This window comes from Phaseolus vulgaris, chromosome 4 (assembly GCF_000499845.2).
Source record: "Phaseolus vulgaris cultivar G19833 chromosome 4, P. vulgaris v2.0, whole genome shotgun sequence".
In the NCBI taxonomy this organism is placed as follows: Eukaryota; Viridiplantae; Streptophyta; class Magnoliopsida; order Fabales; family Fabaceae; genus Phaseolus; species Phaseolus vulgaris.
In genome coordinates, this window is record NC_023756.2 from 9,962,882 (window position 1) to 9,986,591 (window position 23,710).

General features: G+C 31.4%; 1 protein-coding gene across 2 annotated transcripts; it reads left to right on the plus strand.

Annotated features, from left to right (window-relative positions):
• The first annotated feature begins 3,220 nt into the window (after window positions 1-3,220).
• LOC137837223 (uncharacterized) lies at window positions 3,221-16,227 on the plus strand. 2 transcript variants are annotated; one of them, XM_068646159.1, is made up of 6 exons: window positions 3,423-3,944; window positions 6,032-6,068; window positions 14,431-14,667; window positions 14,756-14,803; window positions 15,585-15,644; window positions 15,738-16,227. In XM_068646159.1, exons 1-6 carry the CDS (start codon window positions 3,628-3,630, stop codon window positions 15,996-15,998), a joined length of 960 nt encoding a protein of 319 aa, XP_068502260.1. In that variant the 5' UTR covers window positions 3,423-3,627; the 3' UTR covers window positions 15,999-16,227. The 2 variants fall into 2 exon arrangements, with proteins under 2 accessions (XP_068502259.1, XP_068502260.1); XM_068646158.1 differs by having other exon boundaries at window positions 3,221-3,944; window positions 15,585-16,227.
• Window positions 16,228-23,710: the final 7,483 nt, after the last annotated feature.

A 23,710-nucleotide genomic window follows, 5' to 3' on the forward strand; every position in this document is an offset into this window, starting at 1 on the left:
GATTCGTGCTCCTCCAGTTCAACAGGGTCTCCTTAAAGCTTTTGAAGGTGAATCCAAGCTTGACAAAACCATGGTTGAAAAGGATAGGACCATGTGTTGTTGGAGAAGACTTATAGTGCAATTGTTCTGAGTCTTGGTGACAAGGTGTTATGGCAAGTTTCGAAGGAGAATACCACAAAGGGGTTATAGACGAAGCTTGAAATCCTGTATACAAATCTATATTATATTAAAAGTTTTGTAAAGATTTTAGCTAATTGATCTTACATTATTATAAAGTCTAAATTCACAACCCCTTTTGAACATGGTATATATTATAAAGTGATGTTTAATTTGAATATATTTGGTACATGGATATGATATTCTTAAATAAACTAATTGAAACATTATTATCACAATTGATAGGAATGTTACTTTCTTTATCCATAATAGTTGGGAGTAACAATTAGCATTTTAACATGTACTATGCTTTTATTATTGAAAGAGAGATAACTCCTTGCTCTTCACTCGTCTATAAAACAAGGTTTCTTCCAATAAAGTAACAACCTTCATTTATGTTTTTTTTCTACTTTATCTTCAACGAAGTCTACATCACAATGACTTACTAATTTGAAACTTTTTTTTAAGCTAGACCAAGGTTAGTTGTTCTAATGAGGTATACAAAAAAAAATAAAAAATCCTCTTAACAACAATTAAATGGACTTATTTTGAATCAAACTGAAAGTGTGCACATGAACATATATTGAACATTATATTTAGTTTAAATGTTGTGAGATAGAGCAATTAATCAATCATTTGTTTATAGATTGTGTTGTCCACTTTCCTTGATTACATCTAGAATTAGAGAAGTAGCGCATGAACATTTTCATGTCCTTGGTATTATTTAACTTTAACTTTTTATAAAAGCCCTTTAGTTTATTTCGTTTGTTGTATGTAGATGTTATCCTTCATCTTCTTGATTTGAAGTCCTAAAAATAACTTTAAAGCTCCCATCATATTCATTTTGAACAAACTCCTCACAAGTAGGTTTGTTAGTAACACAAAAAATGATATTGTCTATGTATATGCGAACCACGAGAAAGTCAGGACTAATATTTTATCTTTTTAGAAAAGATATTTAAAAGAAGTCAGAAGTAACATTCTTAAAAAAATCTTTGATATAAACACTTTATTACGATATCCTCCTGAAAGAAACGAAGAGACAAACATTCTTTGCATACATAAAATATGCATTTATAAGTGTTCTATATTTACCATAAAATGCTTGAGACTATGCGTACTTATCATGTCTAAGTAAAAACTTATCAAATGAAGCAAAATGTTATACGTCTATTTGGCTAGACGAAACACTTACTTTTATTCAGAGTGCTTATGAAATAATATTTTATACTTTGTTATTAAATACATATCAAAATTACATATAAAATTTGTTGAACTTTTCTCTAAAACTTTTTATATAAACTATATTTTTACTTTGAAAAGACATTATGATTGGCTTTCCTTTTATGTATGCTTCAAAATGAAGATTGCGTTTGTGTTAGTATGACAACTTTTTCCATGTCAAAACCAACAATATTTTTTTGAATAGACATGAGAAATGAGACAAGAAAAGATTTGATATGACAATTCACTTAATTTAATTTTATATGATCTTATCTTTTAACAATAAAGTAATATTTTTACTATAAAATAATATCTGTTGCAGAAAATTATTTTATACACGGTCTCATAATTAACTTATGCTAAATATATTATATTTGAAACCTTCTACTAATAAAACATTATACAAGTATATATACCCATTCTTCTAATATCAATATAATTAAAATTTCAAGTACATAATAGAGTTCTTCTTACAACTATTAAACAAATTTATAATAAAAAAACCACTTTTATAATCAAACAATCTTATATTCTTTCTTATTATTTCTTTTAAGAGCTTAAAAACTCCTCACGCAACAAAACTACTATTATATTAAAGATTTTTACGAACTTTATTTCCTTCCTAGTTTAATTCATTTTTATCATTCAGACAATCTTTAATACTACTTCTAAATCCATGAAAGACAAATTATTTTCAAGTTATATCCTCTAAGACGTTTGCGTTTTTAATAGTTGAGGATTTTACAAAATTAAATATTATATTTGTTTTAATTCAATTTCTAATAGCTTGAAGAAAATTTAATATAATTTAGAATAAATTGAAGTATTTAGAGAATAACTGAAAATGAAAACTCTAGAATTTTTTGTATGAAGAGTTTTACTCACCCTCCAAATATATATTAACTACATGATAGTTAATTTTTTTAAGAATACATTTTTTTTATTTGGATAAGCAAGAGACATTAAGCTATACATAGGTTACTAATTGAGCTTGGAATAGTTAAAAAACTTAAATTATTTTGGTCCAACCAAGACACAATTTATGGTAGTAGGTTTAAACTACATTTAAAATTTTGTAGATTTTAAGTTCCTCAATTCAAAATTATCCAGTTAACTTTTATGTTTCAAATAAAATTAATATTTCGAGTAAATAGTGTATACACTTATATATATCATCTAATTACAATTATATATAAAAAAATCCAATTATAATTCATCATGTAATTTCTTGTAATGTTAAAATAATATATTAACTATAAAAATTTCTTCTTTAAAAGTAAGATCAGTAAAATTTTTAAAATAAATCCACAGTTACATACAACTTATTTTTCTTAAAGTTTTTCATGACTTTATTTAAACATGTAACTTTCTTGAAGACATGAACAACTACACGTAAGTGTTTCTTTAAACAGCGTTTTAATTAGTAGTTTGTTACTTTGCACAACTCAGTTTTCTTCGTACTAAATTCAACGCTTTGTAATTTATAATTAATTTCTTTTTTTAAATGAATATGGAGTCAATCTGTGAACACTAATTATTAACATGTTATTGAGTAAAATCATGTCTTTAATTTATATACAAGTTATTATCGAAATTAAGTATTTATTTTAAAAATTAAATTTTGTAAAAATAATCATGGCTGAATATAATTTTTTTTTCATAAATTTTTATTTTTATGTTGTAATTAAATATATACTTAATTTTTTTATTTAACGGGAAGAATAAGTTGATGTTAAAAGTTTAAACAAATTAATGATGAGCCACTAATGAAGATATTTAAGTTAAAAATTGGGTTTGGTGTGACACATGATATGATACCAACCTGAACCTGAACCTCTGAGGAGAGAACACATGATATGATAACAATAAGAGTTAGTGAGAAGATAAGAACACGTAGAACATTTAAGGATACATAATAGTAGTTACTTGCACTGACACGTACCTAGATACATACGTTATTATAGTTACCTAGGTACCACGAAGTAACGTTGTTGCTGTTTTTCATTCTATGTATAAAGCAAAAGAAGCAAAGCTGAGTCCACAAAAATACACCACCCACACTGAACCGTCTCTTTCTTTTCTCTCTCTTTCTCTCTCTTAAGAACTTGAAATTCAAAAAGTAAGTCATATAATATAATATACACTCCACCACCACCACCAGCATCAACACCAATAACAGCACAATTTTCAAAACCCACGCGCCGCCACCACCGCCGTCACGCGCTTCCTTTATGAATAATCGCCGCCATGGGCGGAGTCACCTCATCGATCGCCGCCAAGTTCGCGTTCTTCCCGCCGCAGCCGCCCTCCTACACGGTGGTCGCCGCCGAGGGTGGTGCAGACTCTGGGTCGCCGAGGCTTGTCATTCCCGAGGTGCCGATGAAGGACAACGTGGACGTGCTCAGGCTTCGGACGCGCCGAGGTAATGAAATCGTGGCGGTGTACATTAAGTACCATAGACCCACCAGCACCATGCTCTATTCCCACGGTAATGCTGCGGATTTGGGCCAAATGTTCGAACTTTTCGTCGAATTGAGCAACAGGCTTCGCCTCAATGTTATGGGGTACTTTTCCCTTTTTCAGTTTTAATAATTTCCCTTTTTCTAAAAAAAATTGAAAGTTAATTTAGCTTGATGTTAATGTTGCTGTGTTTGGTTTTAATTGGTTTGGATGTTGTTTGCATTAATTTGCTGTCTGCGATGATCTTGGAGGAACGATAATGTTCTGTTCTGTATTTAATTGGTTAGCCTCTTTTGCTTTAATAATTGAAGTGTTGAGTTGTTTTCTTTAAAAGTTTCAATTATTATTTTGCTATACCAAGCATCTGGAGGAATTTCTTTGATTAAGCTTCAATTGAATGGTCTTGCTCTGCTTTCCCGTGTTTTAGATGATATTGTTTTATGGTTGTAGTTGGAATTGAAATTGGTAATGGTTAGTGTTTGGCCATGAAGGAAAAAAGGTGATTTAAGGAAGGTTCTGTTTTCTTGAAGGTAAAGGGTAATCCTAATGACGGCTGTGAAGTTAAAGAGGAAGGGACAAGGGAGTTGACTTTTTTCTAGAGAAGTCAGCTGCAGTAATGAAAAATTTGATTGCTGAAGGAATATTCTTTTCCTGTTTAGATTTTTTTGGCATAAAAAATAATACTGAAAGAAAGTGTTGTGTGGTGTTGAAATTTGAAAGTTGTGTTGCATATTCTTTTGTCTTCTTAGCATTGCTATTCTGAAGAGATGAAGCTGGATCTGCCTTGCCTGTGACATGTAGATTTGGGTTGGGTGGATTATTTTTCTTTCCATGTGTGATGAACTTTGAGCTGTTGGATTATAGGGAGCTTCCCTCTGTCCCTGTGTGTCATATTGACCAGTAACTAGGAAATTGGAACTTGCTATCTCAATAAGTCGTGATGCTGAGTGCTGACTAATGATTTAGAATTTGGTCTTGTTTGTTTTTGTTGACCAAATTGTTTCTTTGATACTGTGTATAGGTATCCTATGTACATGTGACCGTATGCACAATAAAGTATTATTTATTGTTACTGTTACATGTTCTATTATTGCTAAGCTTCATAGGTGCAGCCTATTACTGTAGTTTGTTACAGTTTCGTGATGTATTTATGTTTTGTTACTGTTTGTTGTAAACTGTTACTGTTTTTTGATGCAGTCTGTTGTAGCTGAACTACGATGCAGTTACAGTTTCAGACCTTCAGTTAGTATACAAAGTTTAGTTTGTCACAGATGACACTTTTGAATACTTTAGCGTTAATGAATAGATTTTCTGTCTTAGATGCTGTGAAATATTCTCTCCTCTCTGTTTACTTTTTCTTGTTCTGCTGTTTTGTAATAGGAGCCAGTATTTGGTCCTTGGTTCCTGGTACCAAAGCTTCCACTGATGTTATTTCCATTTTCTAGAAAATTATGCTCCATATTTGTTCTAGCTACATTTTCCAAACTTTCTCTGTTGAACTATATGAGAAAAGTTTTCTCCAGGACAATTGACAAAGTGAAGAAATAATCTGAGGCCACCAACCAACTAAAAAACTATGTACACAATTTGCAAATCCTTTCAGATTCAAAGCCAAAGATCCTGATCAAGGCCTAGCGAATCTAACCTATGTTGAGTAGGAGTACCAAGATTCTCTTTTCTTTATCTGGCTCCATCCTCAGTTTTAATTCCCTTATTCCCAAGGCTGTAGGATGGATTCATTCTTGGGAAGTGTTAGGAATCCCACATTGAGTAGGAGGAGCTACTTTATGTGGTACTTAAGTCTTGAGATTCTCCCACCTAAAGGACTTGTCTTTGTTTAAATTTCGCATGGAAATCATTTTTCATGTTGCGAATGTGTTTTCTATCACGATTTTTTGCTTACTTCGTAGCAAAACTTGGTTCTGTTTGAGGAAAAAGTATGAACTGAACATATTACATCTTGAGTTTCTGATATCAGGAAGCTTTCAAGCATCCTCTGTTTATAAAGTTCTCTCTTGGTTCTTGCCTACTTATAGGTTTCAATCACGTGAATTTAAAAGTACATAGTGGAATGCTTTGTTAATCCCAGATGCCACATATGAAATATTGCCATTTTGTCTTTAAATTTCCTTTAATAATATATACTTTATTTATTCTCATTGATTTATCTTAACAACTTTTCTTTGTACAGTTACGATTACTCTGGGTATGGACAGTCAACAGGAAAGGTTAGTAGCCTTATTTTTCATCCCATCCAAGTCTATATGAGTGGAATGAAGTTGTATCTTTATTACACAACCTTTTAATGTTCTTAAATCTTAATGTCTATTGTGTTTGGGACACAAACGCACAAACACACACTCTTTCTTATTGTAAGAAATGCGAAAAAAAAAATATAAAACTATTAGATTAAATTAATGATTCAGGTTGTCTATTCAATTACAAATTTTACATGATATTTAAAGAAGGGAGAAAATCATGTGAGATTTATCAAATAAGATTAATAATTGTATAAATCATACCACATTAATTCTGGTTAATCTCCGTATATCAACTCTCTTGATTCTAATACTTCCCCTTAAGTTGGGTCATAGATGTCAATCATGCCTGACTTGGATCTCAGGTTTTCATAATTTTTTCTTGGTAAAAAAGTCTTGGTCAATATGTCAACAATTTGATGACTTGAAAGAGTGTGCACAATATTAATTATCCCATCACGTAGTCAAAATTGAGATCTTACTCAAGATCAGAAAGGAAGCATGGATAGTAAAGAAAGAGAGCATGGATAGTAAATCAAGAGATAGTAACACAGATCATAAGATCCTACAAAATTTAGAAATTCATATATTTGCACACATTATCATCATATATGTGCATATTAAAATAACGTATTCGCAGTAGTGCCCCTCATGGCCTTCATGTTCCTCACGGCAGCGCCTCTCGTGCCATTTCTTGCTCACGGCCTCGTGATGCTTTTCCTTTGGCTATTTAACATCAGTTCTAGTGGCTCATTGTTTATTGCCACAACATTGCACCACACTAGTCTGTCTACTTTTCCTTTACAATAAATCTAACTATACCGTGACCGAATTATTACTATTCCTTGTCAGATTGTTTTCCCCAATCATTAAATGTCTTCAAATTCTACTTCAAACTCCTTTGTACTCGTGACTCCCAAAAGTGCTCCAAGAAATAGGAGTGATACATCACTTAGCCAAAAGGATGTTGGAACTTGCAAGAGTGTTACCGATGAAGTGAAGAAGGAAAGTGGGACATTGTTGTTGGTTTGCAACAAAATTTGGTTTAGAAACCAGGCCTTAATAAGGATTAGGAAATTGTAGGTGTTGAGAAAATAAAAAACAATGAAGCATCCTAGGAATATTTTTAAGAGAGTAGTTTGCACACAGGCCACCATCGACAACATGTGTAAGAAGGGTGAGAGAGAAAGCATGTCTAGCAATTGCTAGGTTTTTCTACATCGAAGCCATACCTTCCAATGCAGAAACAGGGAAGAATTTAGTGTTATGTTTGATTTGGCTTTAAGGCATGACCTTGGTTTTAAATCTCCATCCTATCATGAGATTGGAATCAAATATTTGAAGGAGGAAGTGAAAACATACTTGTTTTACAAGCACACAATGATGAATGAAAAAAAAACAGATTGCACGATTATGACTGATATTGGACTGATAAGAAAAGGACAATGATAAATTTCCTAGTGAACATTCCTAAGAGAATTGTGTTTCTGAAGTCCATTGATTAATATGCTATATCTAAATTTTTTAGATGATGGATAACATTGTTGAAGAGGTGGGGGAAGAAAATGTTGTTCAAATTGTGATAGATATGCAACAAACTACAAATCTATTGTTTAAATGTTGATGGCAAAGAGCAAAAGACTATTTTGCTCACCTTGTGTTGCATATTGTGTTGATCTAATGTTGGAGGATTATGAGAAGATCCCAATTCATGAGAGAATTTCAAAACGTATAAGAAAAAATTACAACCTTTATCTATGTCAAAACTTCTTTAATTTCTCTACTACAACATTTCACAAAAAGAAGAAATTTGGTGAGGTCGGATATTACTCGCTTTGCCACATTTTACTTGACATTAGGGTGTCTTCATGAAAACAACTTTAATTGGAATCTTTACTAGTAATGATGGAAGTCTAGTATGTTTGCTAAAACAGAGGATAAACAACAATTAAGGATGTGGTTTTGGATAAGGATTTTTAGAATAATATCATAACTTGTTTGAATGTTGCATTGCCTCTAATTGAAGTGCATTGATTGGTTGATTTTGATAAAAAACAAACCATGGGTTTCATTTATGAAGCAATGAACCAAGTTAAGGAGAAGATTCAAAGGACTTTCAATTATGTCAAAACAAGGTATCCTATCTATCTGTCTATGTATTTATTTCTTAAAACAGAAATAAATAGTGATTTTGAAACTAAAAACAGAAAACTAACTTAGTGTAATATATATTGATTAGTTATTTGATTTTACAAAACATCATTGATGAAAGGTAGGACAAACAACTTCATGGGACTTTTGCATGTTGTAGGCTATTTCTTTATTAGACAATCTGATTAGACGGTCTATTAAACAATCTATCTTCATGCACTGATAAAAGAGTCCAAGCTCCAATGGACCCCTTTCCCCCTTTTTGGAGTCAGCTACACCTACAACATGCAAAGGTCTATGGAGTTGTTTGTCCCACCTTTCATTAATGATGTTCCACAAAAGCAAATAAGTAACCAAAATATATTATGTTGAGTTAGTTTTTTATTTTGAGTTTCAAAATCAGTATCCTAACAAACATACATAGATAGAGCTAACCAAAATAAAATACCTTTTTTTGATAGCATTGAAAGTCTTTTATATCTTCTTAGCTTGGTCCACTGCTTCATAAATGAAACCAAAGACTGACTTTTGATCCGAATCAACCAATCAATACACTTCAATTAGAGGCAATACACCCTTCAAACAAGTTATGATATTCTCCCAAAACTCCTTATCTAAAACATCTTCAACTATTTTACCATCATTTGTCTTGGCAAACCTGCTAGACTTCCACTCATCACAAGTAAACGTTCTAATTAAAACTCTTTTATTTTCATGAAGGCATCCTAATGTCTAGTAAGATGTAGCAAAGTGAGTAATACCTAATCTTACTAGATCTCTTTCTTTTGTAAAATGTTGTAGTAGAGAAATTAAAGAAGTTATTGAATAAATAAAGGTAGTAATTTTTTTACCTTTTGGAATTTCTAGTCATGAACTGGGATCTTCTTTTCATAATTCTCCAACATTAAGTCAACACAATGTGCAACACAATATGTCCAAAATAGCTTTCTCCTCTTTGCCATCAACATTTGACCAACAATTTTGTAGTTTCCTACATTATTAGTCACAACTTGAACGACATTGTCTTCTCCCACCTTTTCAACAATGTTATTCATCATTTCAAAATCTTTTTCAGCTATTTTAGATATAATAGAAACATCTATAGACTTCAGATATAGCCCTTTTGGCTTTTCAATAAGAAGTTTATTATTCTCCTTCTTATCAGTCCAACCATTCGTTTCTTCCATTCATCCCTATGTGCTTGGAAAACAAGTGATGTATTTGTAACTTCTTCAAATATTTGACTCTAATCTCATGATAGGATGATTGTTTAAATTCAAGGTCATGTCTTGAAACCAAATCAAACATTATTTGCATTGAAGTTTTCTAGTATTCCCAACAACTGAGATACAATGCTTCCAAGCTATATCAATCCTATTTCCTGAAGCACTTTTGGAAGTCACCATCATGGTATAGAAGAGTTTCAAGTTGGATTTGTAGTCATTTTAATGATTGGGAAATTAGGATTACAAATTGGGTGCGGTGCAGTGGAAAAATAGAGGAAGAAAGAAAACTTTGGACTGCCATAATTGAAATGATTATTGTAGGTTGAATTACATGTCTCATAATAGAGGCCACATGAGTCAAGTCATAATTGAATTGTGTTCGATTTCTAGTGGAACAATTATTAAAGGGGAAATTGTTGTAAGTTGCTTTAGTTTTCTAGTGGGAGAGGTTAAATGCGCAAAGTCATAATTGAATCATGACTCTTGGGTTGCTACACTCTTACGCGAAAAAGTTTCATCTTGACTATTAGCTATGACTTTGAGAAATCCTTCCCACTTATGACTTTTCTTTCATAGGGAACACCCAAACAACCTTGAATGTTACAAACGACTTTGAACTTGTGACATTGTTAACATGAGAAGGCTCCCATACACCACATTGAATTAATGAAAATGGGTATGATGGTTTATACAGCTGGATAGGATAATGAGATTTAGTATGCTTGGCTAACTCACATTTGAACGAATGTTTATTGAATAAAGTGGGAAGCAACTTTTCCATGTAAGCAAAATTAGGACATCCTAGGCCATAGTGCCATAACATCACATCATCTTTGGAAGAAACCACATGGGAAGTCTTTATGTTTTTGTTTGGATCTTCTACTTTGAGAAGGTAGAGCCGTGCAAATTCCTTAGCATTGCCAATCTTCCCCACTAAATATCCTGAAATTCACGTGTATGGAAAAAATTTGGTAATACACTTTATATCTTGGGGTTAATTACTGATGGACAGAGAGCTGCAATCCAATTTAGGGATATATAAAACTGATTCGAAAGTGATATTGTCAGATATGGTTACAAAATTTTTACCAGTCACTTTTGAAGTTGGATCCTGCATACTTGATAAACCTTTACAGGTTCATTATAGGAGAACGAATGATTAAATAAAAGACAAATATAGTTTGTTATATTTATTATTTATTATTGTTAAAAATTATTTATCAATAATATAAATTAATTTAGTTATTAATATTTTAAAATTTTTAAAATAATATCTAATTTAGTTAATATAATAATTAATTATTTTTTTCTCTAAAATTAGTTTTTATTTAATAATATGGCCTTAATTTTCATATATCAGGTCTCTTGATTAGGATTTATTTCCTTAATTCTCGACAATATCATATTAGCATGAATTCCAAATTAGAGTTCAACAATAATTAAATATGCTACTTGTACTGTCAATTTTAATCTAAAGAGCATCTCTAATGGGAATTACTTATGTGTTGCTTATGTGGTTCTTCAATTTTAAGGAATTTATAATTTTAAACCATTCATGTTTGTGGGATTTACATCTAAATTTTAAGCAACTCCCCTTAAATATCTTTTAAGGTTGTAATCAACGTAGTTAAACTCGTAACTCGTACGAGGATAGAGTTAAACTCGTAACTCGTACGAGGATAGAGTTAAACTCGTAACTCGTACGAGGATAGAGTTTAACTCGTACGAGGATAGGGAAGGAGCTAAAAGATCGTAACTCGAGGATCATAACTCGACTCGTAAGAGTTACTAACATATGAAAAATAATATTCAATACATAACACAATTGGAAATAGTTTCATAAATCATAAATATTATTGTTCATAAAAAAAACAACTAACTACACATAAATTGTTCCCAAAAAAACAACTAACAAGTTTCATAAAGCCATAATAAAAGGCACTCTCTTGGAGAAGAAAAAAATGAACATTGTGATTGTGATGGAGAATGAGAGAGAAGAGGAGAACGTGACAGTGGCAGTGGAGTTCGTGAGCGGTGGCAATGGCGTTCGCAACCGATCACGATGGCGTTCATGAGTGGTGGCAATGGAGTTCTGTGGTGCAGTGTGATGCTTGTTCTCTCTTTAGGGTTTTTGATTGTTCACTCTTCACTCTACAGAAATATGATTTGGGTCGCATTTGGCCACGCTAGGTTAAAAATTTTTAGGGTTTATTTTAGGGCAAACAATATGCCGCACTACAATACGAGGCAGCTCGGAGACGACCTCCGATGCAACGATCTAGCGAGCTCCGCATCGACGTGGTACGATCCGCTCCAACGTCGATCCACCGTCCATCCGAGTCAACTCGTTTTGCCCTCCAAACTTGCTAAATCTTTTACTCGACATTTTAACTACATTGTTTGTAATACAAGTCTTATAATTTCTCTCAATAACTAAGAGTTCCCCCCTTTACTCTTTACTCTATATAAATTATTATATTATAATATTATACATGTGTGATCATTAGAAAATTATTTGGATTTATCTTTTTGGCTTAATTGCAAACTTTACCATCTAATTATCATCATTTTACTACCCAATTTTATTTTTCCCTCATTTTTACAATCATGATTTCTGTGCTTGTATCTAATTTCCCATTACACTTAGTTGACTGTTAACTGTTGTAAATTGAATGTTGACTGGAAGATTGACTATGACATAAGATTCTGATGTTGATGTGAAAGTACATATGATATTGAGATTGACATAGGTTATTGATAATTGAGAGTCAAAATGTGTACATTTTGTATAGAAAATAACAAATGATAAAAATGACAAGAATTTAAAAATCAGATAAAAACACTTTCCCTCTTTTTATTCAACCATCCCAAACTACTAAGTCTAACTTATTTAATTAATTGATGAAATTTATTTAATATATACAACTATTACATTCGATAATGATGGTTATATTTATTCTCCCAAAGTATGATCGATTGTGTGAACTAATTACTATAAAATAATTGCTTAAGGATAATAAGTTAAAGTACACAAATGAGTAAAATAATATTGTGTACATTTGTTCACTCTAGTATGAAATATTATATAAAAACCTATTAAAAGATAAGATGATAAATTTATTTACTAAACATTTTTATTTAAGCTAAACAAATTTATAAATTATGCATATTATAAAGAGTAAAACCAAGTGGTTAAAATTTTTATGTGTGCTGTATTTAATTTCTACATGTAACAAAATGTTAAAGAATAAAATATGTTTTGCATCCCTTTTAAAATTTCAAATAAACTAAATTCGTCCTCTAATTTTTTTTTTGTATTATTTTTTTTCATCTAAAACTTAAATATATATGTTAGGTCTTGTTAGTAATAAGGATAAAAGGAAAGTTGTTATGCATAATAATAGTTTTAAAATTTCAAATAAACTAAATTCGTCCTCTAATTTTTTTTTTGTATTATTTTTTTTCATCTAAAACTTAAATATATATGTTAGGTCTTGTTAGTAATAAGGATAAAAGGAAAGTTGTTATGCATAATAATAGTTTTAACAATTAAATTAGATCTGTCGTTATTACTCAATATTCTAAAGAATATGATTATTAAATTTTAAAAGGGCGAAAATTTTGGAGATATGTTAGGAATTTTACAATGACACAAAATGTATTTTACCCCATTATAAATTATAGTTGGACCTATCATTGCTAAAATAATATTATTAAGAGCTGGACTTTAAGTTTGTACTCACTTCACGGGTGCTCTGATACCATATTAAGAATTGAACTTTAAATATAATTCAATCTTATCAAATCAGTTTATAAGGTGAGATTTGTACTCATTTATATACTATAAAATGTCTTTATTTTTAGTGATGTGAGATCTCCAACAAACAAGACTATTGAGTGAGTGACAATAGTAATTTGTATTTTATATACTTTATACATGTATTCATTCATCTTATTTTTTTATAAATTATGTTGTAATTAATTCTAATTTTTAAAAGAGAAAAGTTTTGTTGAATAATATTTTTAAGGTGTGAAGTGTGTGTTTTTACTATTGAGGGTGTTAATATATCAACATCTTTTCAAAATGACTCATATTATAGGAGGTCAAATATACAATTAATAAATGTAACAGTAGCACGTATAAAATGATTATTATTATGAACTAAGCCATGTATATGTGAATTTGGAAGTTGTAGAACAAAAAGAGGACACACGATTTTATCTTATTTTCAACATTTTTGTCCTTTTTATCTTTAATTATTATTGTTCATCTTACCACATTACTTTATATATAATTATAATAATTGATATGTAAATTTTAAATATGTTTTCAGTTAAAATATTAAGATTAAATAATTCTTCATCAAATGTTATATATTAAGAAAAGTAACTACGTAAATAAAAAATAATTTTGTATAGTTTTGTTAAAATGTTAGAAATTTTTATAATTTGTAAAAATTTAAAAGTTACTTTGGAAATTATATGTAATTTTAATAAAAGGGTAATGTTATCATTTAAACATAATTCATATCTTATCCTTTCAATATGTAGTCCATGAAACATGTTATTTGATTATGCATGAAACATTGGATAAGATTAAGATTTATTTGTTCTATGATGTTCTTATCATGTTTCTATATCATATATCATAGCATGACCACTAAAACCAAATCTTAAAGAAATTCTAGAGTCCTAACTTAGTATAACAATACTAATATTCTTAATTCTAAAACAGCTCTTGTTTGTTAATGAATGTAAAAGTATGGCAAAATGTGGATTTATAAGCAATCTAGGATCAACAACTTAAGTTTATCTGCATTGAATAGAAACTTTCATTTATATGCAAAGTGAGTAACTGAGATTTTATGCAGAATACTATGGTGTTGTTGTTGGTTCTCTTAGAGGGACATTATTGGTTGCAACTTAACAATCATCCTTTTTGCATGTTGAAACAGCCAACTGAATATAATACATACGCAGATATTGATGCTGCATATAAATGCCTAAAAGAGCAATACGGGGTGAAAGATGAACAATTGATACTGTATGGTCAATCTGTAGGAAGTGGTCCAACACTTGATCTTTCTTCACAGATACCAGAATTGAGAGGTGTTGTCTTGCATAGTCCAATTTTATCCGGGCTTAGAGTACTATACCCTGTAAAACGGACATACTGGTTTGATATTTACAAGGTACAGAGTCCTCAGTTGATTCTACTCCAATCTCTTTCATTCAATCTATGGATATATATTTACATGCTTTGTTTTTCCTCTGTCTCAGAATATTGATAAAGTTGGTGCAGTCAAATGTCCTGTTTTGGTTATACATGTAAGTGGCTTTTTCTGTTCCTTCAGCCTCACCACCCCCTTCAATTCAATGTGTTCTTTTAAGGTTACATGTCCATATAGTTTTTCTTTCAGCTTTCAGCTGTAAATCATGTCAACTACACTGATAAATGCTTTTACATATATTTCTGGAACATGCTTAATTAAGTCAAGTAATTTGCTGTTGTTGGATTTAATCCATGGATAGTGTAAATCATTTTATGAGAAATGTTAGCAACACACTATCATTGGCTGAAATTTATTGGAAATTGTAAAATTTTATAGATGTCACTTTTTAACCACTAAGAGAATGTTTTAGAGTTGTTAATGCCTCCCATCACTGTAAAAAGGTTTTATGCTAATAAGGATCAAATTTGAACTCTATTAACCTTCCCTATCATACATAAGGGTAGGTCTAACACTTAAAGCCTCACACAGAGCAATCGAAAGGCCAGCTGTTCAGATGCAACTATCATACATAAGGATAGGTCTAACACTTAAAGCCTCACAGAGCAATCGAAAGGTCTGAATGGTGACCCAGCTGTTTAGATGCAGTTGGGTGGGTGCTACATTTGAAATGCATAAAACCCCATTATGAACTTGTCCAGTGAGAAGTGGACATGAATATCCGTTATTAAACAAGAATAGAAAAGAAGAAAATTTGGATGCTTTATGAGCCATTCATCCTATATTGTTGTCACTTATTTGTTTTTAGTGTGTTTTTTTTATCTCTTTTCTTGAGAAGTTGGAAAAGAGTAGTGATGATTATAATTTTGCATGGGCAGGGGACAGCAGATGAAGTTGTGGATGTGTCCCATGGGAAGCAGCTATGGGAGCTTTGCAAGGTAAAGTACGAACCCTTGTGGGTAAGTGGTGGTGGACATTGCAATCTTGAGCTTTACCCAGAATTCATTAAACATCTAAAGAAATTTGTACAGACAATTGGAAAATCTAAAGCAACTGCAGCAAATGGTTCCAAAAAGGACATTGTAGAATCTGAGAATGAAGGCAAAGCCAGAAAAGAATCTGAAAGTGGAGCATCCGGTACTTCTGAATTGAGTAAAGAAATCCCTGAAGTTTCTAGAAACAGTTTAGATAGCCGTCTTGAGAAGTCTAAAAAACCAGACAAACAAGAAAAATCTCGTATGAGCACAGACCATGTTGATAGGTTTAGGAGAAGAAAGGGGTTAGTTTGGTAGTCCCTCTCACATGAACTGTATCCACAATAATTTATCTGCTAGTATTATTCACTTCCCAGGTAATCTAATTTCACTCTTCAGCTAATCATGCCACTTCTAAATGAATATATTGAGTGAGTTTTCTATTTCCTTTAGCTCCATAATTCAGCTGTATGCATTTCTATGGCCTGTAAAATCAAACACCTTGATCTAAATGCAATCATTAAGATAATTTGTTTCTGGTGTCTCAGATGTTTTTCTTTGTGTTTAGTTTATCATTGTCTTCCTTCCTTCACTGAAGGAAACATGCAAGACTTTAAGCTGCAAGAGCAGCAGATATTAGCCACAAACCACCAAGGGGTACTTGGCAGCACAATCAAGAAATGTTCATGTCTCATTTTCTTAAAATACAAGAATGTTTTCACATGTGCTTTCTCTTGAATGGATGGTTACTTGGGATTAAAACAAATTAAAACAATCTTGGTTGGTCATCTATGTCTTATTCCAAGGTTTACTCTTATTAGATATGCCCATGTGAGAATAATAAATCTAGACCATACACGAATGATGGAGATGAAGCATTAGTAGTCACAAGTTCTCTTTGAAGAGACATGTATGCTTATATTTTAATCTTAGATCATCCAAATATGATCTATCAGTCTATATTTGTTTTCTATTCTTTACAATTTTTAACATGTCAGACATGATTTTTAATGGAGTGGTAGGAATAAATAATGAACATTAGATCTTGTTATAAATGCTCAAAATTTGGATCATATAATTTGGATATATTCTTCTCACTTGTGTGTTTTTGATGACGTCTCTGATGTACCAAGTGAGATAAGAATTTCCACTTTCTGTTATGGAATAAATTTGCTAAATAATCTAATAACTTACTGATAAATTTGTTATTTCTGAAATTGACTTGTATTAAAGTTGACATTTAATACATATTTTAATTTTCTCTTCACAGTATCTTTGATTAATTTTTAACTAAGGATATTCATAGTTATTTGTCAAAATTGAGACGGTTTTGAATATATAGGAATCCATCCCTATTTTTGTATTTTTTTTAATATAAGTACTCAGTCATGTTCTTTGTCAAAATTGAGAGACGTGTTTGAATAATACTCGTAATTGCATATTTATTTGTTATTTATATATATATATATATATATATATATATATATATGTTTACATTTTCTTATGATGGTAAAAATAATCTTGATATATGTTATTATATATATGTTTACATTATTATAATAAAAAATAAAATTATGATAAAATATAAAAAATATTTGTAAAAATAATCTACTTTTTTAATTAATTCTTATAATTATATAATAACATATTTTTAATCTTTAGTTATAGTTATGAAAGTTTTTTTTTCATACCTCATCTATTTTAAAATTTGATCATACTCATTTATTTTAAAATTTGATTGTACCTATAGTAGCTTAGAACCAACTTGGATTAGATTTTCAAATAGAGTAGATTTTTATTTACTTTAAGGACTTCTTGTTTTATGTTTTTTCTATGTTTCTGTCATCAATCTTTATGAGGTTAGTTTAAAGAACTTATCCTCTCAACTTATTTTATCATATAATTAAATTTTGTTATGTTTGAATAACTTGTTCTAGGTATCCATATTTTTAAAGCTTTTCTGACTAAAACCTAGAGAGTAGCTTTGAAGATAAGTTTTTCATGTAAGAGATGCCAACTTTAATAGTACATTAGGCTAAAGGATCTAAATGTGGAGGTGACGTGGTCACAAGTCTCAAATTTCTCTTGCAAGGTTGTTTTGTTAAGTAAAAATGATATTATTTGATGAAAATGATATTGAGTTTAAATAATTTGAAAGGTGGTTGATTTTTTGGTTGATTATGAGTTGTATTTTTAAAGCTTAAGTTTTTTATTTTATTTGTTAAATTGTGATTTAAATTAGATATACTTGTATATATAAATTCAAGACAACTTAGATTTAGGTTCACTTTCTCTTTTGGAGTGTTTTGTGCCCCATTTGCGCTCAAGCACCAACCATATACGCTCAACACCAGTTTCCCTATGCTCAGTAGAGAGACAACTTTTGGGGTGCTCTCAATCTCAAATTCGCTTAACACTAGCTCTTTAAGCTCAAACAACAACCTTATGCACTCAATGCTAGTCTGCCTATGCTCAGTGGGTTTAGGTGCAACTTTTTGGATGCTCTCAACCTCAAATTCATTTAGCACCAACTTTCTGCTCTCAAGTGTCGACTTTGTGCGATCAACACCATCTCCCTACACTTAAGCAAATTGAGGTGCATTATTTTGAGGTGCTCTTTACCTCAAATTTGCTTAAGCACATCTCCCTAAGCTCAAGCTCCAACTATTTTTATAGGAGTTTTCATTTTGCTCAGTTACCTTTTTATATCTTTTTTATTGGTTGTGAAATTGAATTCAATTTTATAAAAACTTATCATTAAGGGATTACAACTTTCTAAAGACTAATATTTTATTTAATTCATACAACTTAGTGTTTAAAATAAGTGAATTTAACAATTATTAATAACTATCAAAATGTAAAGAAAATACTATATGTTCAATTTATTTTTAAAATGTTTAAATGGTATGTATTGCATGAAAATAATGGTTTGTAGGAAGTTGAGGTCATTGGTGACTTTTTTTTATGACAAATGTACCGAGTCAGAAGTAACACTTTGTTCCTAAGGACGAATATCGAATCCACAAAGAATAATTATTTAAAATCCTAATAGTAGCATTCACTAAATATAAGAATATGTACAATAATTTGATTTGATATTGACAATAGTTTGCATGAAAACTAAATAAAAGCAAAGTAAATGAGTAAAATATTTCAATTAAGAAAATTGGAAATGGGGTTAATCATTCTCACTGGTCTGTAGTTTTAAACATATAACATTCCCTTTTTATTAAAATTGATGTACATATAAACTTTCTACAATTTGCTCAACATAATGTAGAAACTGTAAATGGAAGATACTTTTCTCCATGTGTTAATTGTTTCAATGGGAGACGATTAGAAATTAGGTAGATAAGAGAACATATTCTTTGTGATGGTTTCTTGAAGAATTATATAAAGTGGATATGGAATGGGAAATTTGTAGACGTAACACATCTATCTGAATGTCAAGATTCTAATATACATTCTAAAGATTGCATGGAGGACATGATTTGTGATATTGGATAATATACTTTTAAGCAAGCACACATGTGTGATTTATTGAAAGATGATTATGAAACACCTTTTTGTCCTGGTTGTTCAAGTTTCACACGTTTAATAACTGTATTAAAATTAATTAATATTAAGGCAAGAAATGGATGAACCAATAAAATTTTCACTGAGTTGCTCGAGTTGTTGCATGAAATGCTTCCAAAAGATAATACATTGCCCACCCGTCATTATGAAGCGAAGAAGATATTGTGTCCGATGGGTATGGAGTACGAGAAAATACATGCATGTCCCAATTGCATACTGTATAGAAAACAGTTTGAATCATTGCACAAGTGTCTAAGATGCGGGGTATCACGATGCAAAGTGAAGCATGATGAGAGTGAGGAAGATTATGTGAAAAAGGGTCCTCCTGCAAAAGCATTATGGTCTCTTCCAATCATTCCGCGATATAAACGTTTGTTTCCCATGTTAATGATGCAAAAAACTTCAAGTGGTATGCAAATGGAAAAAAATCTGATGGATTGTTACAACATGTTGTCGATTCACTGGAATGGAAGAAAATTGATTCTTTGTTTCTTGAGTTTGGGAGTGATCCAAAAAATCTTAGACTTGTTCTTGCAACAGATGGTATGAATCCTTACGATAAATGTTTACTTAAGTCCATTGATCGAAGACTTGAAGTTTTTATGGGATCAAGGAGTTGAAGTATTTGATGCATATGAGAAGGTCAATTTCAATTTGAGTGCATTGTTATTTTGCACCATTAACGATTTTCCAGCATATGAGAATTTAAGCGGTTACAGTGTTAAAAGACATAATGTTTGCTCGATATGTGAAGAGAACACAAGTTACCATCAACTGAAACATGGGAGAAAAACTTCTTACATTGGGAATCAAAGGTTTCTGAAATGCAATCACCCTTATTGTAGGTTAAAGAAATCTTTTAATGGATCTTACGAGGACAAAGTTGCACCTCCACCCTTAACTGGCGAGGCAGTGTACAATCGAGTCTGCAAAGTCAATGTGGCTTTTGGAAAAATACAGAAGAAAAACATTGTGAAAAACATCTGGAAGAAGAAATTCATATTCTTTGAACTTCCATATTGGTCAAAGTGTGATGTTAGACATTGCATAGGTGTAATGCACGTGAAAAAGAATGTTTATGATAATATCATTGACATGTTGTTGAATATTAAAGGAAAGACGAAAGAGGCTATAAATGCTTGTAAAAATCTAGTTAAGATGGGCATTCTCTTGGAGTTGCAGCCACAACCTCATAGTAAATGAATATATTTGCCTCCAGCATGTCATACTTTGTCAAAATTTGAAAAGTTAAGTTTTTGCGAGTGTAAAAACTATTAATACTAATTGGCTCACATTTGAAACCGACAATCCTAACCAACCATCAATACTTTCTATTGTGGGAATGGGTGGGTTGGGCAAGACCACACTCGCCCAACATGTGTACAATGACCCAAAGATCGACTATGCAAAATTTGATATCAAAGATTGGGTCTATGTTTTTTATCATTTTCATGTTTTGACTGTGACCAAAATAATTCTTGAGGCAATACTGATAAAAATGATGATAGTGGGAACCTAGAAATGGTTCACAATAAATTGAAAGAAAAATTGTCAGGAAGGAAATTTCGTCTTGTTTTGGATGATGTTTGGAATGAAAGACGAGAAGAATGGGAAGCTGTGCGAACTCCTTTTAGCTATGGGGCTTGAGGAAGTAGAATTCTTGTCATAACTCGTGGTGAGAAAGTTGTTTCTAGCATGAGGTCTAAAGTGCATCTTCTAAAGCAACTACGAGAGGATGAATGCTGGAAAGTTTTTGAAAACCACGCATTAAAAAGATGGTGATATTGAATTGAATGATGAGCTAAAGGAGATTGGTAGAAGGATATTTGAGAAGTGTAAGGGATTACCTCTAGCTTTGAAAACAATTGGATGTCTTTTACGCACAAAGTCATCTATTTCAGATTGGAAAAGCATATTGGAAAGTGAGATATGGGAGTTACCAAAAGAAGATAATGAAATTATCACTGTGCTAGTTTTGAGCTATCGCTACCTTCCTTCCCATCTTAAAAGGTGCTTCGCTTATTGTGCTTTATTCCCCCAAGATTATGAATTTGCTCACAACAAATTATACATCTAGAAGAAGTTGGTGAATAGTACTTCAATGATCTATTATCAAGGTCTTTCTTTCAACAATCAAGCACCAAAAGGCGTTTCATCATGTATGACATTCTGAATGATTTGACAAAATATATTTGTGAAGATTTTTGTTTCAGGTTAAGATTTGATAAAGGCAAACATATGCCAAAACCAACCCGTCATTTTTCTTTTGCAGTCAATGATGTAAAAAAAAATTGATGGTCTAGGGACTTTGATTTATGTTAAAAGACTGCGTTCATTTCTTCTAATTACACAAATTGGGAGAACATACCTTGGCTATTATCCATGGCAATTCAAGATTTCAATACATGATATGTTTTTCAAGATGAAGTTTTTACGTGTCTTATCTTTCAATAGTTGTTCAAAACTTACATTGGTCTTAGATTCTGTAGTTGATCTTAAACATCTCCATTCGTTAAATCTTTCGTGTACTGAGATAGAAAAACTACCTGAGTGAGTATGTTTGCTCTATAACTTGTTAGTACTGAAGTTGAACAATTGTTCAAAGTTGAAGAGGTTGCTCTTAAAGTTGCATAAACTTACCAAATTACGTTGCTTGGAATTTGAAGATACAAAAGTGAGAAAGATGTCAATGCATTTTGGAGAATTGAAGAATCTTCAAGTACTGAGTACGTTTTTCGTGCATGGAAATAATGAGCTAGGTACTATGCATTTGGGAGGATTGGGAGGACTCAATCTTCATGGAAGACTATCAATCAATGACGTGTAGAATATTTTCAATCCTTTAGATGCATTAGAAGCAAATGTGAAAGATAAACACCTTGTGGAGCTAGAATTAAAGTGGAAGTCGGACCACATCCCTGATGATCCAAAGAAAGAAAAGAAAGTACTTAAGAATCTACAACCTCACAAACACTTGGAACATTCGTCAATCAAGAACTACAGTGGTACAAAATTCCCAAGTTGGGTATTTAAAAATTCGTTATCAAATCTAGTGTTCTTACGGTTGGAGGACTGTAAATATTGCCTATGTTTGCCTCCCTTTGCAATTTTGTCATGTCTGAAGACCCTCGAGATTATAGGGTTTGATGGAATAGTGAGCATTGGAGCTGAATTTTATGGGAGCAACTCTTCCTTTGCATCCTTGGAGAGATTGCATTTCTACAAGATGAAGGAATGGAAAGGAATGAGAATGTACTACTTTTTTTCCACGTCTTCGGCATCTTTCTATGCATAATTGTCCAAAGTTGAAAGGTCTGTCAGAGCAACATCTTCATTTAAAGAAACTAATTGTTAGTGATGAGTTCATAATTAGCAGAAACAGTATGGACACACCAGCGCTTGAAACCTTGCAAATTGGTTCATGCCTACTTGTGAATATTCACACAATCCATTTCAATTTACTTCATAAAATGAGTATTTCTGGTGGTTGCCACTCTCTTACAATCTTTCGACTATATTTCTTTCCAAAGCTTTGTTCTCTTCAACTGAGTAGGTGCCAAAACTTCAGAAGAATTTCACAGGACCATGCTCATAATCATCTCATAAGTCTATCAATTGAAGAATGCCCACAATTTGAATCATTCTTGAGTATAGGATTATCTGCACCATTACTAGGAGCTGAGAATTTGAAGTTGTTGGGGAAACCCATGAAAATCCTTTCACTCCTAACATCGGTCACTTAAGCTCAAAATGGTGACTTTAACAACCATTTCTTGCGTGGCAACCGACATGTGTAGCTTGTAAGAGGTTATGACGCTCGAGCTTTGATAATGCACCTTTTAAAAAAATAAGTTCTTTGATTTTGATGATTAAATTTGCTTAAATTTGAAGCCTATCAAACTCTTTCCCAAACTAATTCTTTGTTTGTACCAAAACAATTAAAATTTTTCAACAAAGTTTATAAACAAAATTTCGTAGATTTATTAGGACATAAATTATATGTTGTTTTATTAATTCTTATACATAGATAATTTTTTTATTCGTTTTAGAAGTTATTAAATCTATGTAAATTATATGTAAAAAATCAAACCCTTATGAAACTATGCACAAGAAACAGATTACTTTCTGTGTATGCGTTTCCTTTCCTCACTAAGGTAATTGTCTCACTTTTTTTCTAACTAAGTATTTTTTTTTTCAAGTTAATGTTGCTATTCATTTAAAATCAAATCAATCCCTGCATCTTAATATAAAAAATCACTAAGGTATTTCAAAGGTTGTAATGAGAACTAGTTATGAATATTGACGATGTTAAAACAGTCTAAACTATAAAACAATTTAGGAATCTTAACAAAATTTTAGTGAACCAATCTTTATAAAATCCTCACCTTGTTAACATAAATCTTCTCAGTAAGAATCACTCCCTGTCACTGAGTCATTACAAGCTTAATCACCAA